At 47.4% G+C, this 19,133-nt stretch overlaps 1 protein-coding gene across 1 annotated transcript in view; it reads left to right on the top strand.

Annotated features, from left to right (window-relative positions):
- Positions 1–18,805, top strand: part of DCDC2C (doublecortin domain containing 2C) — a gene marked incomplete at both ends in the record, with an annotated part of 87,482 nt that extends 68,677 nt beyond the window's left edge. Inside the window, 2 exons of the mRNA XM_080813701.1 lie at positions 17,243–17,360; positions 18,696–18,805. Coding sequence (XP_080669827.1) covers positions 17,243–17,360; positions 18,696–18,805 — 228 coding nt within the window. The remainder of the gene's footprint in view (positions 1–17,242; positions 17,361–18,695) is intronic.
- Positions 18,806–19,133: the final 328 nt, after the last annotated feature.

Below are 19,133 nucleotides of genomic sequence, written 5' to 3'. Positions count from 1 at the left end.
CTCTCCGGAGAGGGTTTCTCTAATATCTTCTATGCCTTTTTCGAGCCCGGCTAGAATCTTGAGAATCGTCATTCTGAACTCTAGATCTGTCATGTTACCTATGTCCGTATTGATTAGGTCTCCAGCCTTCGGTACGGCCTCTTGTTCTTTTTTTTTGAGGTGAGTTTTTCCGCCTTGTCATTTTGTCCAGATAAGATTTGCTTTCTCCTGCTGTGGAATTCTGCTGTTCTTGGTGAGCGAAGTTGGTTTTGGATGGGTTTCTTGTTGATCTTCTGGGGGAGGGGCCTGTTGTAGTGATTCTCAAGTGTCTTTGCCGCAGGCGGAATTGCACCGCCCTTGCCAGGGGCTGGGCTAAGGAATCCGCTCGGGTTTGCTTTAGGGAGCTTTTGTTCCCTGAGCGCTTTCCGTAGAGTCCGGAGGACGGGAATGAAGATGGCGGCTGCCCAGTCTCCGGCCCGGAGGAGCCGAGAGCTTGGGGTCCTGCTCCTCAGTGCGCTCTCAGAGCAAAGCGCCCAACCGCCCCGCCTCCCTGGCTTGTGGTCGTGCCTTGAGGAAAGCAGTCAATTGCTGGAACCTGGAGAAAAGCGCCGGGTCGCTTCCATCTCCGTGGCCTCCGGCCGCGCTCCGAGCCCACCCAGCCTGCGCCCGGCACAAGGTAACCCCGGGCTGAGAGCTCGCTCCTCAGCTCTGTCACTGTAGCCGGCTTCCCTGCTCTAATACCTGCGAGCTCTGCGGCCCTCAGACACCCCCAGTCCTTCCATGACCCCGCGGGACCTGGGGTTATGCTGACCCCGCCTGGGTTTCCCCCCAGTTTAGCCTCTGGAGCGATGTCTCCCAGTGGAGCCGACTTTTAAAAGTCCCGATTTTGTGCTCCATTGCTCCACCGCTTCCTGGGAGCTGGCCCCTCCCCCCGGGGTCTATCTTCCCGTCGCTTTGGATTCACTTCTCCGCAGGTCCTACCTTTCAGAAAGTGATCGATTTTCTGTTTCTGGAATTGTTGCTCTTCTTCTCTTCGATTTCCCGTTGGATTTGTAGGTGTTCACAATGGTTAGATAAGCTATCTAGCTGATCTCCTGCTACCCGATGTCGTCTCAGCCTGCTACTTCTCCGCCATCTTGACTCCTCCCCCCCAATTTTTTTTTGTAGGAAAATATGTGTATGTAAAAAATATAGCACTTGCCATTTTGACCATTTTTAAGAGTACCATTCAGTGGTATGAAGGCTCTCTGCAGTGGTGTGCAGCCATCGGCACTGTCTGTGTGCAAACACCGTATTGTCCTGAGCAGAATCTCGGGGTGCATCGAGCGCGGGGTCCTCGTTGCCGCTTCCCCCAGCCCCTCTCTGCAGCTGTGAGGAAGGTGTGGGGCGGGAGGAGCTCTGTCTGTGTCGGTGTCGGGTCAGAGCAGCTCTCTTCGGGCCCAGGGAGTGTGGACAAGGGTTTGTTTGGTCATGATGCACGTTTCTGGCACAGACGGGGATGACATCGGGAGCGGAAGTAAAACTAGAGCCAGGCTTTCATCGGACACTTCTTCATCCTCAGAACGCGTTACACACGTCAGTTCTGTAGATGACCTCTGACATGTCGGTAGTATTGTCCCCTTAAAGTGCGACACCAACGTTAACGCATCTGAAGAGCTCAGACACGTGAACTAATCAGGACGAAGTGTGTACTTTCTAGCCAGGTGTTCACGGCACACTGTTGTCGCTGAATTGGGGGCTTGAGAACCGTCCGAGGGGAAAAGCCCACCGACATACACATGAGTCACACGAAGCAGAAACAAGGGAGGCGTCCTTGGCGGCTGATGTCGGGGCTGCGAGGGAAGCGGGAAGTGGGACCTGCACGCGGGTCTGAAGGTGGGGCCCTCAGCGTGAACCCCCCGGGCAGCCGAGAATGTGGTGTGTCCTGTTCTGCAGCAGGTACTTACCGAGAAGGGCGTGAGAACGACTCAGCAGAGGAGAGGTGGAGCCTGGCGCACCGGGCAGGGAAAGGGGAGGGACCAGGCGGGTCAGAGCCGGACAGGAAGCCCTGAAGGTTCGGCAGGAGAGTGAGGGAGGACGGTGGGGGCGGGGGATGGGTGTGTTCCACACGGTCCTTCTTGCAGATAGGTGATTACTGTATTTTTTTAATAATAGGAAAAAGAAGATGAAAGTCCTTGTGAAGATAGTGACAGGAAGGTTTGTATCAACACATTCTGTAATTCTTGTGTTTTGTGTTCTGAAGACAGACCTCACAGGAGAATCAGTGGGTTCCAAAATCTCGCCGGGCGCTTTTTCAGGAATACGACCTCTACTTCGCCGTCATGCACCGTAGCTCTGCTCCCGCGGAGAGGAGGCAAACTCAGAGGGAAGGAAACATGGTTAAGACATTTCAGATAGGCGGGCAGATCCCCCGGAAGGGCAGACAGATGGAAAGCAGGAGGGCCAAGCCTCCCCTTGAGTCGTGTGTTACAGAGCACCCTCCAGAAGCCAGCCACAAGCAGGCACCCGCGGATGCTTACTTGGGCTTTCCAGGAAGCCCTAAAACCTGCACCTTTGGGCCCTGGCCCTTGGGCTGAGGATGGATGTGTCAACACGTGGGGTCACAGGAGGAACACAGGCTCCCCAGAGCTGTGACCCTCATAGCCCCCCAGGAAGGTGTGGCTCTGTCTGGACGGCTGGCCCCACGTGGCAGGCAGGGACACGTTCATCTCTACGGTCCTGTCCTCCTGGCAGTATCTCTGTCCCTTGCAGAATCAAAGTCTCACTATTGGGGCACCTGGGGAGGGGTGGCTCAGTCAATTAAACTTCCGACTCTTGATCTCAGCTCAGGTCTTGATCTCAGGTTGTGAGTTCAAACCCCATGCTGGGCTCCGTGCTGGGAGCAGAGCCTACTTAAAAAAAGGTCTCACTGTTATTTGTTGGATGATTAAGTGACCGTGATGATTTTTGTCTGAGTATGCAAGACTTTATTTACTTATTCCTTAGTTCACGTAGACTCCTGTCCCTCCATGGAAAACTTGAGCCAGAAATGCTAGTATTTGGGAAGGTTACTTAATCAAAACCAGCATGGAAAACCAGCCAGGATCTGACATGAGATCCTTCATGTAGAATGAGATCCTTTATGTAGAATTCTACCTTCAGTAGAATGCTGCGTCCACCACTTCCTCCACATGTACCTCGGGACAACGCTGAAGAGAAGCAGAGCTCAGTTTCTTCCCGTGAAGTTTGATGGTTTACTTATAGCAAAATCAACTTCCAGGATAGAGATAACATGTATGAAATGTGCTCAATGTTACGATTTTTATTTATGCTCTCCGAGATAACTGAATTGTAAAAGAATCCTCACAGCACCTGGGGTGGGGCGCACACATGAGCTACAGTACCATCTACGAATACACATGTCACGTGCAGATGTGTGCTCAGCCATGTAGAAGTGGATGCACCTGCAGCATGCAGATGGGCACGTGGCCACACGTAAGCACTGTATTCCTGTCCTAGTTCTCCTGTAAACTTGCGAAGTACCCCTCAGTAAGTTTACTTCTCTGTACTTCATTAACCCAGTCAATAATTCTTTTACTTATTTATAGGTTTATGTATCTCAAAAAACTTGATCAAGAAAATGCGTTTGCACGTTCTTGAAAAGTGCAACATATCTGTGTTTAAAACAGCATTTGCAGTATTTAAAAAAAAAGGTTTCATTTATTTATTTGACAGAGAGACAGAGATCACAAGTAGGCAGAGAGGCAGGCGGGGGGTTGGGGAGCAGGCTCCCCGCTGCGCAGAGAGTCCGATGTGGGACTCGATCCCAGGACCCTGAGGTCATCACCCATGCTGAAGGCAGAGGCTTAACCCACGGAGCCACCCAGGCGCCCCCGTTTGCAGTATTTTAATGAAAGTGTTTTCCAGTTGCAAGTCGGACACTTGGCTGTTCCTCTTGTCTCTCTCTCATTAACATCAGTGTCATCAATTTTCTTATCTTGAATTCCATCCCCTGGAATGCTCAGCAACCAGCTCGTCTGCACTTTGCTGGGAAAGCAACCATGGGTGTTTGGGGAGATGCCCCCTGAGCTCAGACAACATTCTCTCAGACTTTAGTGTCAAGTAACTCTTTGGAAAATATATTGTTTGTTTGGCGTATGTGTTCCTTGCTCTCAGTCTGACCGTCTGGTAAAGAGGATGGAGTGCAGAGGGCACACTCCGGACACATGGAAGCTGTGTCTGGGGTGCAGTTTCCTGCCCTGAGCCTCAGGTTCCTTATGTGCAAAATTGGGATAACTTCCAACCTGTGAAGTCCGAGTAAAGATTAGAAATAGCCATGAAGTGTCTTCTCCAGTGGGTGAGGAGTAAATTATAGGGGTAGTTATTCTCCCCGCTAACCGTGATTCCTACCAGAGGTTAAAGCCTTTAGAAGGAGACATTCTGTTTTATTTATATTTTCACTTTTCTTTCTTTTTTTAAAAAAATATTTTTTTGAGAGAGAGAGAGGTGGGGGAAGAAAAGAGGATGAGCGAGAATCTCAAGCAGACTTTACAACTAGTGTGAAGCCTGACACAGGGCTTGATCCCACTACTCTGAGATTATGACCTGAGCTGAAATCAAGAGCCAGACATTTAACTGACTGAGCCGCTGGATGCTCCTATATTTTCATTTTTCTTACCACCAGGGACACACAGTGCCTTACTCACTGTTGGCATTAATCATTTTGAAAAATTGAATTTTCTTCTATGATAGCCCATGTTTAAAAACCAAGGCTACCTTATCAAATTATAAAAATCATGTTTGTTATAGAATTATTAATACAGATAAAAACAGTAAAAACATTGAATTCTTCTACTTAGAATCTATTTCTACTTTTGTGTGTATTCTTAAGGGCTATTTTCCATTAACTTTTTTACATCATGTCTTAAAGGGATCATGAATTAGCTGACAATAAAAAAATTATTTTAATTGATACTATGAATCAATATTTAGGATATTTTCAGTATTTTAGGGTTTTTCTTAGTATAATTCAGAATGTTGATTTTACTTATTAGAAATAGATTTGAACATTTTCAATAAGAGATGTTACTCGCATTAAGAAAAACTCAAACAACCAACAAGACAACATATGAATTGTGCTTATGTGGGCTACCTCTAGAGTGATGTTACAGGCTCCCTTTTGGGTGTCGTCTGTTTTGAACCTTGGATCTCATGCCAGGATCAAAAAAGACAATTTCATTTCTCTTTTACTGGAATAAATGTTCCATTTGATTTCTCATTGGTATCTTTTGTTATTGGGGTGAAAACTTGAGAGGGTTAAGAAAACCGAAGGAATAATTTACCCAGTGATACATTTAAAAATGCAAAATAAAACATAAACCATGAAACCAGATGTTGAATTATTCCATCATGCATTAGACTGTTAGTTTGTCTCTGAAAGTCACCAAAGAACATTGGGAATGCTGTAGGGGTGCATTTTGGCAGCGCATTTAGGTCTTGCATTTTAGGGTATCACACGGACATACGAGTCCCCTATATTTAGAGGCATATAGAGGTTGCTATAGTGACAAGTTCTAGGTGATGTGTAAGATGATGAAATGATGGCTGTAACATTTTTTTCCTCAAAACCTTCAAATATCAAGCATAAAGTGATTAATAACAAGTGTGTAATAACAAGTAAGATTTTGAGCATATGCACTCATCGACCTATAAAACGGTCTTTCATTTTTTGGAGGGGCATTCTGTGTGTTTAATGACCATGTGATGTGTGATGAGATTGAGCCAGGGTCCCTCCGAATAGGTGGTCATGGCCACTGTGACCAACACCTCAGAACTGTTGAGCTTTCTGTGTTCAGTTCAGTGAGAGAGAAAAATAGCAGATTGTGTCTGCCTTTGAAGCATTTACATTGTAGCCCATTGGAAAACAAGAAAAAATTATATCATACAACATAGGAGTAGAACTTATGCCTGTTAGTTACTAAACTTATTCCTTGAGATACATGTAAACTTTTATGTGTATTTATGTCACCTGCTCTAATAACATCTTGACGTCTGTAAAAGAAACATTTTGAAGGTTAGGTGAACTTTGGGAATCTGCTGTCCAGACTCCGACAGGTGAAGCATCGAGAACCATTCTGTATGCAGGTTATTTGCTCTTGCTAGGATGAGAACATGTGGCTAAGTAGCACGGCTCCTGTCTTCTGCACAACGAGGTGCTGACGTGTTTTGGCAAGTTCATTGTTTGATCTTCCTTCCCTGGGGAAGCGATGTTGATAGTGTGGGCAGTGAGAAGAAGCGGGGCCCAGGCGTGGGGAAGCAGCTGCAGGTGGTCAGAGGATGGTCAGAGGATGCCTGTCTGTACAGGTGTGAGCTCTTCTGTGGGGAGCTGGTGCTGTGTCCCCTTGCAGCAGAGGGCTGGCCCCGGCTTCTTCTGAATGAATGCTGTACTATGTGGCACTGATTCTCATACTTAACCTCTGAGCTTACATTTCTGGCCTGGTTTCCAGTCTCTCCCCAATGCCAAACTTCATCTGGTTCAGCCGTCACCTCTTCCAAGACGTGTCTGAATCGCCCATCTGGTCGTAGTGTTCTCTACTTTTAGCGACTGTGCTGGCTATTGGAGTACGTCATTTCCTCAACTGTCCGCAGTTATTTTGTGTGTGCTTTCAGGTTTTCAATAACTCCCTGTTCCATGCCTTCTGTTCATTTTTCCCTAATGAAGAGTCAGCCCCTTGGGTAGGGGTGTACATACTGATCAGAGCTCCCTTCCTTACCCACCAAGGAGCACTGCTTGTTCAAAAAATTCCTCACCAAACAGTCCTGGGAATTTTAGGACTAGAATTTGGCAGGAGAGAGAGGTTTGGCCTTCTTCTAGCTTCTAGTCTTCAGTGTTTATGTTGTTGAAAAGCTGGAAATTTCAAATCACAATATGAATTTGGGTGAAGTCGTAAGAAAATTAAAAAACAAAATAGAATGAAACAGTGGGTAATTTTGGTCCCATAATTATAGAACAGGAGTTAGGTATCGTTGATACATGTTGTGAGCTTCTTTTCTTTTTTTTATTTTCTTTTTTAAATTTTTTTAAGATTTTATTTATTTGCCAGCGAGAGAGAGAGAGAACACACAAGCAAGCAGAGAGGCAGGCAGAGGCAGCGAGAGAAGCAGGCTCCCTGCCGAGTAAGGAACCCGATGCGGGACTTGATCCCAGGACCCTGGGATCATGACCCAAGCCGGAGGCAGCGGCTTAACCCACTGAGCCACCCAGGTGTCCCTGAGCTTATTTTCTTAAAAAAGAGAGTCGTATTCTATTTTGTTTTCTGGTTTTCTTGTCATTTTGACTCCACCCCAAATGCTACTGTGCTTAGACCTTCATTGAGAATCAAGTCTCACAGGACAGGAGGTTTGGAAAGAAACGGGCAACTTTCCCTTGCAAACTCCCCCACTCTCTGTGGTCACTGAGGCTGGAAACGGAGGTCCTCATGCCCGACAAGACCAGACAAGAAAAGTGAGTACTTGATACATCACTAGCTATAAAACGAGTGACAAAACAGTGAGACCTTTTAAAAAATAATCAAAGTAATGGTTTATATCAACTGACATAAATCACAGTTAAATGATTTAACATATTTAATACATGCTAAGCTCAGAGCATGAGGCATCTTCCTTCGCTTGTAGCTGTCGCTGGACACACTGCATCAGCATTTTGTTTTGGTAAATGAGTGTGTGAACCTGGAACCGTGATTCGCTCTCGTATGCTTGATCAGTCTGTCAGGAGAGGGTTTTCATTTAATTAACATTGTCAGAGATGCCAATAAAACCAGGGAGTTTTTGATCTAGCATTGTCTCTGACGCAGGGTTTTTTGTGACAAAATGAAAACGGCATTGATTCTTTCATTGATTTTTGAAATTCATTGCCTGCGCAGTATCTTTACCATTTTTTTCCTCTTTATTATCTTGATACCATTCTGTCACTACTGCTAAGTATTTTATTGCTTCCTTGAGAGATGAGGTTCATATCGATCAACACTGGAGTCGCAAAAGCTAAGTGTAAGTCATCAATAATGCTAAGTGGGGTATGGTGAATTAACTATTAAGTAATGAAATTTTTAGAGAATTACATGGTTCTAGAAAAATAAGGCTTGGCTTCTTCTATGCATAGGAGATGCATTTGGATTTAAACAAAAAGAAATTTGGACTTTAAAACAGTGGAGGTGATTTATCTTCAACTATATATGTATTTTCACTAATAAAACATAGTGTATTGAATATGTGTTTTATAATAGGATGAACCATGAGAAGGGCTCCATTGAAACACTTCTGTTGAATTCATGCAATTTTAGAAATCCTGGGTAGGGACCTGCAGGGCTGGGTGTAAGGCTTCGTTCTGTCTGGAGAAACAGCACGTGAGCGAGAATCGGTGTCGTAGGAAGAATAAGCCTGGGCTCTATAGCTAACAGTGCCGCATCGTTTACTCGAGGGCAGATCTTACCTGTTCTCACCATATGTGCAAAGCCGGTGTCTGTGTGAGACGGACGTGCTCATGACCTTGTCTGCGGTCCCCGCTGCACAGGGACACTCCTTAAACACCATGGTGTCTTGCCACCTGAATACATGGTTCTTACTTGTCCGTCGTAGCTCAGGGCAGCTAGGAAGAGACCAGCAGGTGCAGGCCATTTTTTTCTATCGCCTTCTGTCTGGGAAGCGTCCACACTTCACTCCCGCTCCCTGCGGGGCCTGCCGGTCCCTGACCCTCTCCCAGCCGTGTGGGCAGCAGGCAGACTTCCTTCCAGAAGCTGCCTCCAGGGCAGGACTGCCCCCGGCCCCCTCCGGCTCCCGGCTGGTCCCGGCGCGTCTCGGGTGTGTCTGCTACCCTTGTCCACCCTTGTCACTGTGCAGGGAAGAAGGGACGATGGAGATGCTCAGGTCGGCGCCCGGCTCGTCCTCAGCCCGCGCCGGGCTGCTCACGTAGTCATCTGTTTGCTCATTCAGCCGTTGTCTACGTTGCTCTCTGTTGCAGCAAATCGATTACTAGCAGACGGACAAAACTCTTCTTTGGACCCATCTGCTAGGACACAGACAAGAACAGCATGAGGATTTGGCTGTGAGCAAACTCTTAATTAAAGGCATCAGCAGAGGAACCTCCCGTGGGCTGAGAGCAAAGCATCGTATAGAACTTGCAATGCGCAAGCAGCAGAAACGGGACCCAACAGAGGGTCTTTCTACGTTCCGCGAGGTGGTCCCCTCGGCGGTGGGGCCACAAGGCCTGTTTCTGTTCTCCGTGGTGGTCCTCTTCTCGCACTGCTGCTGGCTTCAGGCGGGCAGGGCTTTTGTTTTTGTTTTTTTAGACTTATTTACTTATTTTAGAGAGAGAGAGAGTCGGGGGAAGGGCAGAGGGAGGGGGAGAGAAGCAGACTCCCCACTGAGTGTGGAACCTGATGCGGGGCTCAGTCCCACAACACATGACATCAGCCGAAACCGAGTCAAACGCTCACCCGATGGCGCCACCCAGACATGAAAATATCACCGCATAGCACACGAAAGTTGCAGTCCCCAAAGGAAAGCATTTTATTCACACTTACTTGGTTTTCCATGTGAGTTATAGAGATGCTGTCTATAACTTTTAAAATGTATGAATTATTCTTAATTATGAAAATACACGTGGTCAATTTAGAACGTTGTGTATGTTGCCAAGCAATCTGGAGTTTAGGTTTGTGTAGCACAGGGCCATAAATAGAATTTTTGGACACAGAACGTAGCGTTTTAAATTCTCATTTCTGGGAAAGCTTAATGAGAGACCTTTACTGGCTGTCTACACCACACTCCGGGAAGGTACTTTTAGGTGAATTTATTACTTAGTTACCCACAACTGATAGCCATATTTGGAGGAAAAATATCTTCTCCCATGAGTAGGTTAGAGAAAAGAAAATCAAAAAGAGGAAGAGGAAGGGAGCTGGAAGCCTCTCGGGCCCTTTGAACAGACAACGAGATGGTTCAGCCGCCTTTACTCTCGATTCCTCGTTCTCTTCTATGAACCTGGACGCTTTTCCCTGAGAGAAAACAGAGAAGAGTGGTAGTCGGGTACCTGTAGCCTGTAGCCGTCCGTGAAGCAATGTGGTGTAGAGTCAAGTCAGAGCATGTTTTCCATTTGTCTTCGGGGTTTGTCTACGTTGGGACTGAAGGAGGAGGATCCGCAGTACAGCAAAAACTTGTATAAATGAAATTCATATTTTTGCTTGGAAATAGAATGAGTGTAGAGAAAAATTTTTTTGAACTTGTGATAAGTCAAAAAACAAATTCATACCTCACATTGAAATGTCTTAAATAATGCATTTCACAAATTGGTAAAGATCACGAGCGCAGAGTGCATGCGAATTTCAGCAAACGGTACAGCTATTTGGGGTGGAGTGAAAGGCTCCTACACACCCCTCGGTTCCGTCCTCAGAATCAGAAGGCTGTGCGACCTCCAACCTACTTCGTCACTGTTGTCCAAACGTGCGTCACGAGGCCTGCACACTTGCCACTGACTGACAGGCCTCATCAGGATACTGGGTCTGTGGGATCTTAAAAGTCTGAGCCGGGGTGTCTGAGTGGCTCAGTTGGTCAATCTCCTGGCTCTTGATTTCGGCTCAGGCCACGATCTCGGGGTTGTGGGACTGAGCCCCGTGTCGGGCTCTGTGCTCAGCGGGGTCTGCTTGAGACTCTCTCTCCCTCTGCTCTTCCCCGTGCTCGTGGGTGCATGTGTGCTCACACACTCTCTCTCAAATAAATAAATCTTAAAAAAAAAAGTCAGAGCCAGAAGCACCCCTAGAAATGACTCTTCTCCAGTCCTTTCACATTGCGGAGGAGCAAATGGAAACGTCGTCTCCTTCTCTCAATACCGTGATTTCAGGAGATTTCCCTACTGCCACAGAACTGCCTGAAACCAATTCCAGGTACCCAGTGAGGGTAGACTCTGTTCAGAGCCGGTTGAGTTGCACAAGTCTCCGTGCAGTGTTCAGAGACAGGAAGGTGCGGACTTTGTCATCGGAGCACGAGCGGCTGCTGTCCTGGGTCCTGCGGAAAGGCGGCGGCCCGTGGGGACGAAGTGTGCTTTGGCTCCATGCAGGTTTGTTTGCTTTTCCTCAAGCCCTTGAACGCTTGGAGGGCTCAGCGGCATCTTTTGGAGACAATGATCTCATCCAGATCTTCATCTATCCATTCTAGGACCGAGTCTTCTTCTCTTTTCCAGCCCGTGTGTTTCTAAAAGTAAATGAAGGTGGCCCTTTCACGGCTCCTGGTTTCAAGCCCCAGAGGAAGAGACGTCCCCTTGCTTCCTAAATGAGCCCCGTCTCCATCCTTCTCCAAAATGTCTTCTTTCTGCCACTCGCGAGGGTTGCTGCGCCTATAATTTCTGTCTGCCTTGTCAGTGTTGTTCATCTTTCCCCTGCTCGTGGGCGTTTGTCCTGCTCCCCGGTAAGCAGAGGTGCCTGCTCTGAGAAGTTGTCCCGGTCGTCCAGCAGGTGGCTACGACGGTGGCACCCAGCATGGCCATCGAGCAGGTGTACCCAGCTGTCTTCGTGCGCTGAGCTAGAGTGTTCCTTGCTGTTTGCTTTGTGCATGGCACCATGTGAAGAGGGAGGCCGCTGCTGTCCGTGTCAGGTGTGCCGCATGAAATCGCTCCTCTCTCTCCCCGTCTGTCCTCACGCGCCTCCCCGCTGCCTCTCCCGCAGCTGCTCCCCTGTGACGGGCGGACTCAGCAAGCATTTCTCATCTGCTGCTCCAACCTTCAGTTTTTCCTTGACACTGCACGTCAATCTCGGTCACCAAACTCCTGCATTCCATAGCATGACACTCTCTAGTCCCAACAGCCCGTTGACTTCTCTCTGTTGACCGACCCCCAGGCAGAGACCTCACCTTCTGTCATTCCGGTTCTCCTCTCTGTTGCTTCCCCCATGGGGAGTTTACTCTGATGACTGGAATTATTTGAATTGTGTTGACCTTCCCTTCTGGTCCCCCTTCTGTGTCCAAATGCCATCTCTGTCCTTTGTCTTTCATGGAAGCTTGCGTGACCTCACTTCTTCCAGACGCTCACAGCACATAGAACCTTGTGATGTGTATGAACCTCTGCATTTCCACTTAGATGTCTCCTCAAATAGGACGTGTCTTCAATGCCACTCGGTTCCTCCTCGTCTCGATTGTGGCACCTTTGCTCTTTCCTAAAAAGGGACCAATTGGTGCCTACTTTCCAATGTCCCCAGCTCTGAGTCTTCCCTCCGGCCCTGTGCCTCAGTACTGGTTGATGTCGGTCAACTCCTGGCGTCATACTCCTCTCCTGACTCTGTTTATGTCTACACATGTTTTTCCCCTTTAGCTATGTCCCTGCTCTTTTCAAATCTTCATGGTCCCTACCTAAGTCTGATCACTTCTGTGAAACCATCATTGACACTCCAAGCTTTGGCAGTTTTTTTTTTAAAAGATTTTATTTATTTATCTGACAGAGAGAGAGATCACAAGTAGGCAGAGAGGCAGGCAGTGGAGAGAGGGAGAAGCAGGCTCCCCACTGAGCAGAGAGCCCGATGTGGGGCCCGACCCCAGGACCCCGAGACCACGACCTGAGCTGAAGGCAAAGGCTTAACCCCCTGAGACAGGCAGCCCGGTGGGTTTTGAGACTCTGCACAACCTACTCTGTGATCATGAGGTCATTATATATGGTTATTAATGCTGCGTTTCATAGATTTGTCCTTTGCTGCCTACGGGGCATGCATTTCCCATTTGCTAATTAGTCCCTCAGTACAACCATATATTTCTTCATTGTAAAGACCACAACTTCCGTTCCCTGCTGCCGTAAGCAGTGACCTGCAGAGCCCAGGGTGCATAGCAGGTACTCAAAAGGTGATTGGTGATTGGCTACATTTGAGATTTTCAGGAAACAGACATTTTTAAAAAAAATTTTATTATATTATGTTAGTTGCCATACCATACATCATTAGTTTTTGATGCAGTGTTCCAGGATTCATTGTTTACGTGTAACAACACCCAGTGCTCCCTGCAATCTGTGCCCTACTTGATACCCATCGCCAGGCTCCCCCACCCCCACCCCCTCCCCTCTGAAACCCTCAGTTTGCTTCCCGGAGTCCACAGTCGCTCGTGGTTCCTCTCCCCCTCCCATTTCTCCCAGTTCATTTTTCCCTTCCTTCTCCCCTGTCCTCCTTGTTATTCCTTATGCTCCACAAGTTAGTGAAACCATATGATACTTGGCTCTCTCTGTTTGACTTATTTCACTCAGCATCATCTCTTCCAGTCCCGTCCATGTTGCTACAAAAGTTGGGTATTCGTCCTTTCTGATGGAGGCATCATACTCCATAGTGTATATGGACCACATCTTCCTTATCCATTCATCCGTTGAAGGGCATCTTGGTTCCTTCCACAGTTTGGGGACCGTGGCCATGGCTGCTATAAACATTGGGGTACAGATGGCCCTTCTTTTCACTCCATCTGTATCTTTGGGGTAAATACCCAGTAGTGCAATTGCAGGGTCATAGGGAAGCTCTATTTTCAGTTTCTTAAGGAATCTCCGCACTGTTTTCCAGAGTAGCTGCACCAACTTGCTTTCCCACCGACAGTGTAAGAGGGCTCCCCTTTCTCCACATCCTCTCTGATGCACGTTGTTTCCTGTCTTGTTAATTTTGGCCATTCTGACTGGTGTAAGGTGGTATCTCAGTGTGGTTTTGATTAGAATCTCCCAGATGGCTAATGTTGATGAACATTTTTGCCTGTGTCTGTTGGCCATTTGTATGTCCCTACAGATGGAAACAGACATTTAAAATGAGAATCAAAATTTGTTTTCTGTCTCTGCAGCTGAAATTTCCCTCTATTTAGAGAGGAGCTGGTCCCCTTTTTCTCCTTTGTGCCTTATTTACTGAGGAGCTACTTTCTATTCCATTGTATGTGTTGCCCCTCATTTTGTTTCGTGGCTTCTGATTAAAAAAAAAAAACAACAACTCATCCTTAAGGGTGACAGCAAATCCACAAAGGAAAGACTTAGCAGGAGCAGACACATTTTTAAGAAACATTTTCTTATCTTGCTTTCACTTGATTTTTCCAAGAGGTCATCGTAATTACATTATCATCAATATAACTGAAATTCTGCCATTTTCCTACTAAATAATTTTTAAAAAATTTCTCATGTTCCTCCCACCCACCTCCCCTCTAATAACCATCTGTTTGTTCTCTGTAGTTAAGAGTTTGTTTCTTGGTTTGTCTTTTTTTCCCCCTTTGTTCATATTTTGTTTCTTAAATTCCACATATGAGTGAAGTCATATGGTGCTTGTCTTACTCTAACTGATTTCACTTAGCATGATGCTCTTGGTTTATCCGTGCCACTGCAGATTATAAGATTTCATCATTTTGTATGGCTTAGTATTCATTGTATTTACACCGCTTCTTTATCCATTCATCAATCGATGGACACAGGCTGTTTCCATAATTTGGCTACTGTAAATAATGCTGTAGTAGACATAGGGGTTCATGTATCTCTTTGAATTAGTGTTTTTGTATTTTGGGTAAATACCAGCAGTGTGATCACCGGATCAGAGGGCAGTTCTCTTTTTTAACTGTTGAGGAACCTCCATGCTGTTTTCCAGGGTGGTGGCACCAGCTTGCATCCCCACCAACAGTGCGTGTTGGTTCCTTTTTCTCCGCATCTTCGCCAACACCTTTTGCTTCTTGTGTTTTTGATTTTAGCCATTCTGACAGGTGTGAGATGTTTTTCTGATCTGCATTCCCCTGATGACCAGTGATGTTGGGCATCTAGTTATGTGTCTGTTGGCCGTTTGTATGTCTTTTTTGGAGAAATGTCTGTTCATGTCTTCTGCCCATTTTTAGTTGGATTATTTGGGGTTTTTTGAGTGTTGAGTTGTATATGTTCTTCATATGTTTTGGACACTAACCCTTGATCAGATACGTCATTTAGTAGGTCGCCTTTTGGCTTTGTTGATTGTTTCCTTCAGAAGGTTTTTATTTCGATGTAGTCCCACGAGTTCACTTTTGCTTTTGTTTCCCTTGCCTCAGGAGACGCAGCTAGGAAAAAAAAGTTGTTATGGCCGATGTCAGAAAAATTACTGCCTGTGCTCTCTTCTAGGACTTTTATGGTTTCAGGTCTCACATCTAGGTCCTTTGTCCATTTTGAGTTTATTTTTGTGTGTGGAGTAAGAAAGTGGTCCAGTCTCATTATTTCGCATGTTGCTGACCAGTTTTCCCAACACCGTTTGTCGAAGAGACGGTCTTTGTCCCATTGTGTGGTATTGCTTCCTTTGCTGAGGATTAGTTAACCACATAATCATGGTTTATTTCTGGGCTTTCTAGTTGTCCCTTGATCTATGTGTCCATTTCTGTGCCAGCATCATATTGTCTTGATGACTACAGTTGTGTAATTTTTTGATTTATTTATTTTTATTTGAGAGAGGGGAGGGGCAAAAGGAGAGAAGGGAGAGTTTTTTAAGCAGACTCAGTGCTGAGCACAGACCCCAATGTGGGGCTCGATCTCATGACCCAGAGAGCATGACCTAAGCTGGAACCAAGAGTTGGACGCTCAACCGACGGCACACTCGGTCGCTCCCTACAGCTTTGTAATATGACTTGAAGTCTGGAATTGGGATGTCTGCAGCTTTGCTTTTCCTTTCCAAGGTTGTTTTGGCTATTCAGGGTCTTTTGAGGTTCCATACAAATTTCAGTATTGTTTGTTCCAGTCCTGTGAACAATCCCGCTATTGTTTCGATAGGGATTAGATTAGATGTGTAGACGGCTTTGGGTAGTATAGACATCTTAACCGTATTTGTTCTTCCAATGCATGGGGATGGACTGTCTTTCCATTTCTTTGTGTCGTCTTCCGTTTCTTTCATCCGTGTTGTGTAGTTCTCAGAGTCCGGGTCTTTCCTGTCTGTGGTTAGTGTTATTCCTCGACATTTTATTGTTTTTGGTGCAATTCTAATTGATACTGTTTTCTTAATTTCTCCTTCTGCTGCTTCATTACAAGTGCTTGGAACACAATCGATTTCTGTAATTTGATTTTTGTATCCTGTGACCTCACATTTTTTAAGAAATATTTTCTTATCTTGTTTATATTCAGTTGTTCCAAGAGGTCATAGTTCTTACATGACCATCAGTATTTACCAAAATCCTGTCCTTTTCCCAGTAAATAATTTTGATATCAAAAGTAGGCATTTTATTTAAAAGATCTCATTGCCTTTATCCCATAGAAAAGGAGGAACACATACGTGATGTGTAAGGGAATTTCCTTGTTGTGATGGATGTTTAAAAACGCGTCTTAACCTAATTTCAGAGTGCATCCACTTGAACTGTCCTTACGACTTCAGCGTGTTTCCAGTGAGATTTTCGTGGTGTTGTCTTTTACCCCCATTCTGGCCTCTTGGGGAATTGTAATGTAGATTTAGGAAAATCTACCTTCTATTGAATTATTAGTGACATTTTCTTTCTGGGTCTGTTTGGAGTAGACTGGTTTCCGATTCAGAACTTGGAGATATGAACTAAGGTGGGGATGAAAGGAATCACTGACACGAGTTAACATTTTTCCTTATTAATAATATGGTTAACGGAAAATCAAGGAAATACCCCCATAACCTCACCTAAGTGAAATGTCCCTACTCGGATCCCATGGGGTCCCGGGCAGAGCTGGTGCAAACAATACACATTTTCCTCTTTCTGCTTACTTCTTGGGAGACATTTTGGGTGAGGGAGGGTGTCACGGTGGGGCAGCCGGCCGAGAAACAGCCGGGACCGCCGCGAGGCGGGCGCCTCAGGGAAGGGCCGGGTAAGCCCCGCTAGTGACCGCGCAGTGTGGCAGAGAACGAAAGTGTCACCCTCACTTCCGTGAAACGTTGTAGAAAGCATTTAGGACCGTTTAAAGGAAGTGACTAGGTTTTCGCAAATAAGTTTTTAGTGTTTAATCTCAGAGAGGGAATAAAGACTTACCGATTGCTTACCACAGGCTTTCCACGATGCTGCAGGCCACATCGAACAGTTCTAGTGAGAACAGTGATAAAATGCAAACAGAGAAATACCTCATTCGTCTCTCATTTTTAAGCAACACTAAGTTTTGCAGAAGTGATTTTCCATACATGCGATGCCTCTGAAGAGAAAGCCGCAATTTCTTCATTTTATCCCGTCTCCTGATGAAATCAGTCGTCATTCTGCACACGGCAAGTCTCTCTGCGGTGCTGTTTGCTCTTCTCAGAGAGGACGGGGGGGCCGCGCTTCTGCCTCACCGCAAAGCGGCGTCCGCTTGCAGCGTCTTCTGGGCTCTCCTGGGAGCTCCGTGCGGTTCGTCCCGCCGCCTCTCACGGCGGACGAGGAGCGCCTCCGGCTGCTGTCAGACCTCGCTCCTGACGGCCGCACCGGACTCACCAGTGGGAGGCAGGGGCAGGCTCGCTGGAAACGCACGGTGCGCTCCAGGGGGAGACGGAGACTTTCCCGTGAACAAAGCACGTGGACTTCCACGTGTGGCCTCGCGAGGTGGTTCTGATTCCTCTTCACCTTGGCTCAGCCTGAGAGGTGCCTGTTGCGGGCTCACGGACCTCGCGTCAGGGAAGGCTTGCTCGGTGCCCCTGGACTCTTGTGCCTCTGCTCTTTCCGCTGTCGTCAAGGTGCCTGTCTGGACGGCTTCTCCAGCTCGGCTTGCCAGAGCCAGGTAGAGCCGTGCCGGAGGTATTGTCCTGGGTTTTTTTTTTTCCTTCGAAAGCTGATGTGTTTTTGGCTGTATTACTGAGCTATAGTCTACATACACCGGGATCTGGGGCATTTTGGCCAATGTATACAAACACAGCATTCGTGGGGAGCAGACGATGGGTCTCCGTCCTTCGGCAACTTCCTCACTTCCAGAATTTCACCCTCACATTTGCAGGTGCCCAACAACTCGGAATGGCCACCTGCCAGCTGGGCAGAACGGCTGTGATTTCCTGCAGCCGGAGCCACAGTGGGCAAGGAGCCTCCCCGGGCAGGGGCTGCGGAGCTGGGAGGCCGCCCCTCCCCACCCGCAGAGAACCCGCTTCCGTTTCTGTCCCCCTTCAGTGCTTTCAAGGGCCGTCGTGGCTGCTTGCAGGAACCGTAATAATTTCTTTTGTTTTATAATTCCAGTAGGAGCGAAGAATCACCTGACTCGCCACTTCACACCAGGAATCCCTTCTTGGGTCCATTTTGTCATCTTTTTTAGAGATGAACGTCTAATTCACATGCAGTGAACCTCGCCCTTCTCAGTGTGGCATTCTAGGAGTTTGGGGACACTCACAGTCACGTCCCTGCCCACTCTGACAAGTATAGGACATCCACGGCCCCCAACTCCCTCGCACCCCTCGTCGTCGACCACCTGTCCTTCCTCCCCTCCCTCATGACCTGGCCACCACTCAGGGGCTGTCTCTCCTGAGGTCCTGCCTCTTCCACAGTGTCATGCGACAGGAATTGTAGACTTGGGAGCTCTGTCTTCCGCTTACCGTGATCCATGTGGGATTGGCGGGGTGACCCGGTTGGGGCCAGGCCGGCGGCTGGGCAGTGAAAGAATTCATCCCACGCAGAACCAAGGAGATAGAAGTTTATCGAATCCGCAGCAAGGGAGCAGCAGGCAGGACAGCAAAGGGGAGACTGTCCGCCTGGAGGCAGTAGTGGGGACAGTGTGGTTAAGGGGGGAAGGCGAGGAAGTATGGGAATGTATGGAATTTTCCTTTTTTGGTACCTGCGCCTGGTTGTAGGTAGCCACTGCTCAGCGAGGGCCGACGGCTGTTTCGAGGTGGGTCTCCCGGTGGCCACCGTGGGCCCTCCTGCCTCACGCGGGTTCCCGCGGCTGCCGTCCACGGCCTGAAGGCAGCTCTACAAGATTCGTCTGACTCGTAGGAACGGGCCGGCCGTGCCCTCACTTGCTGAGCCGTGTCCACATTACAGACGTAACGCAGCGCGTTCGTCCGTTCCCCAGTTGAAGGACTTTGGGTGGTGTCCAGTGTTTTGCAATTTTGAGAAGAGCTGCTATGGATGTTGACACACTGATTGGGTAAACACCCAGGAGTGAGACTGCTGGGTTTTGTGGTAAAAACGTATTTAACTTTGTGACATAAAGAACCGGCCAGCTCTCGGCCAGCTCTCCCTCAGCGGCTGTCCCGTGCTGCCCTCCTGTGAGAAACCCTACTTGTTCA

This window comes from Martes martes (genome assembly GCF_963455335.1).
Source record: "Martes martes genome assembly, chromosome: 9".
Classification (NCBI taxonomy): Eukaryota; Metazoa; Chordata; class Mammalia; order Carnivora; family Mustelidae; genus Martes; species Martes martes.
This window is presented reverse-complemented; position numbering and strand designations above follow the sequence as displayed.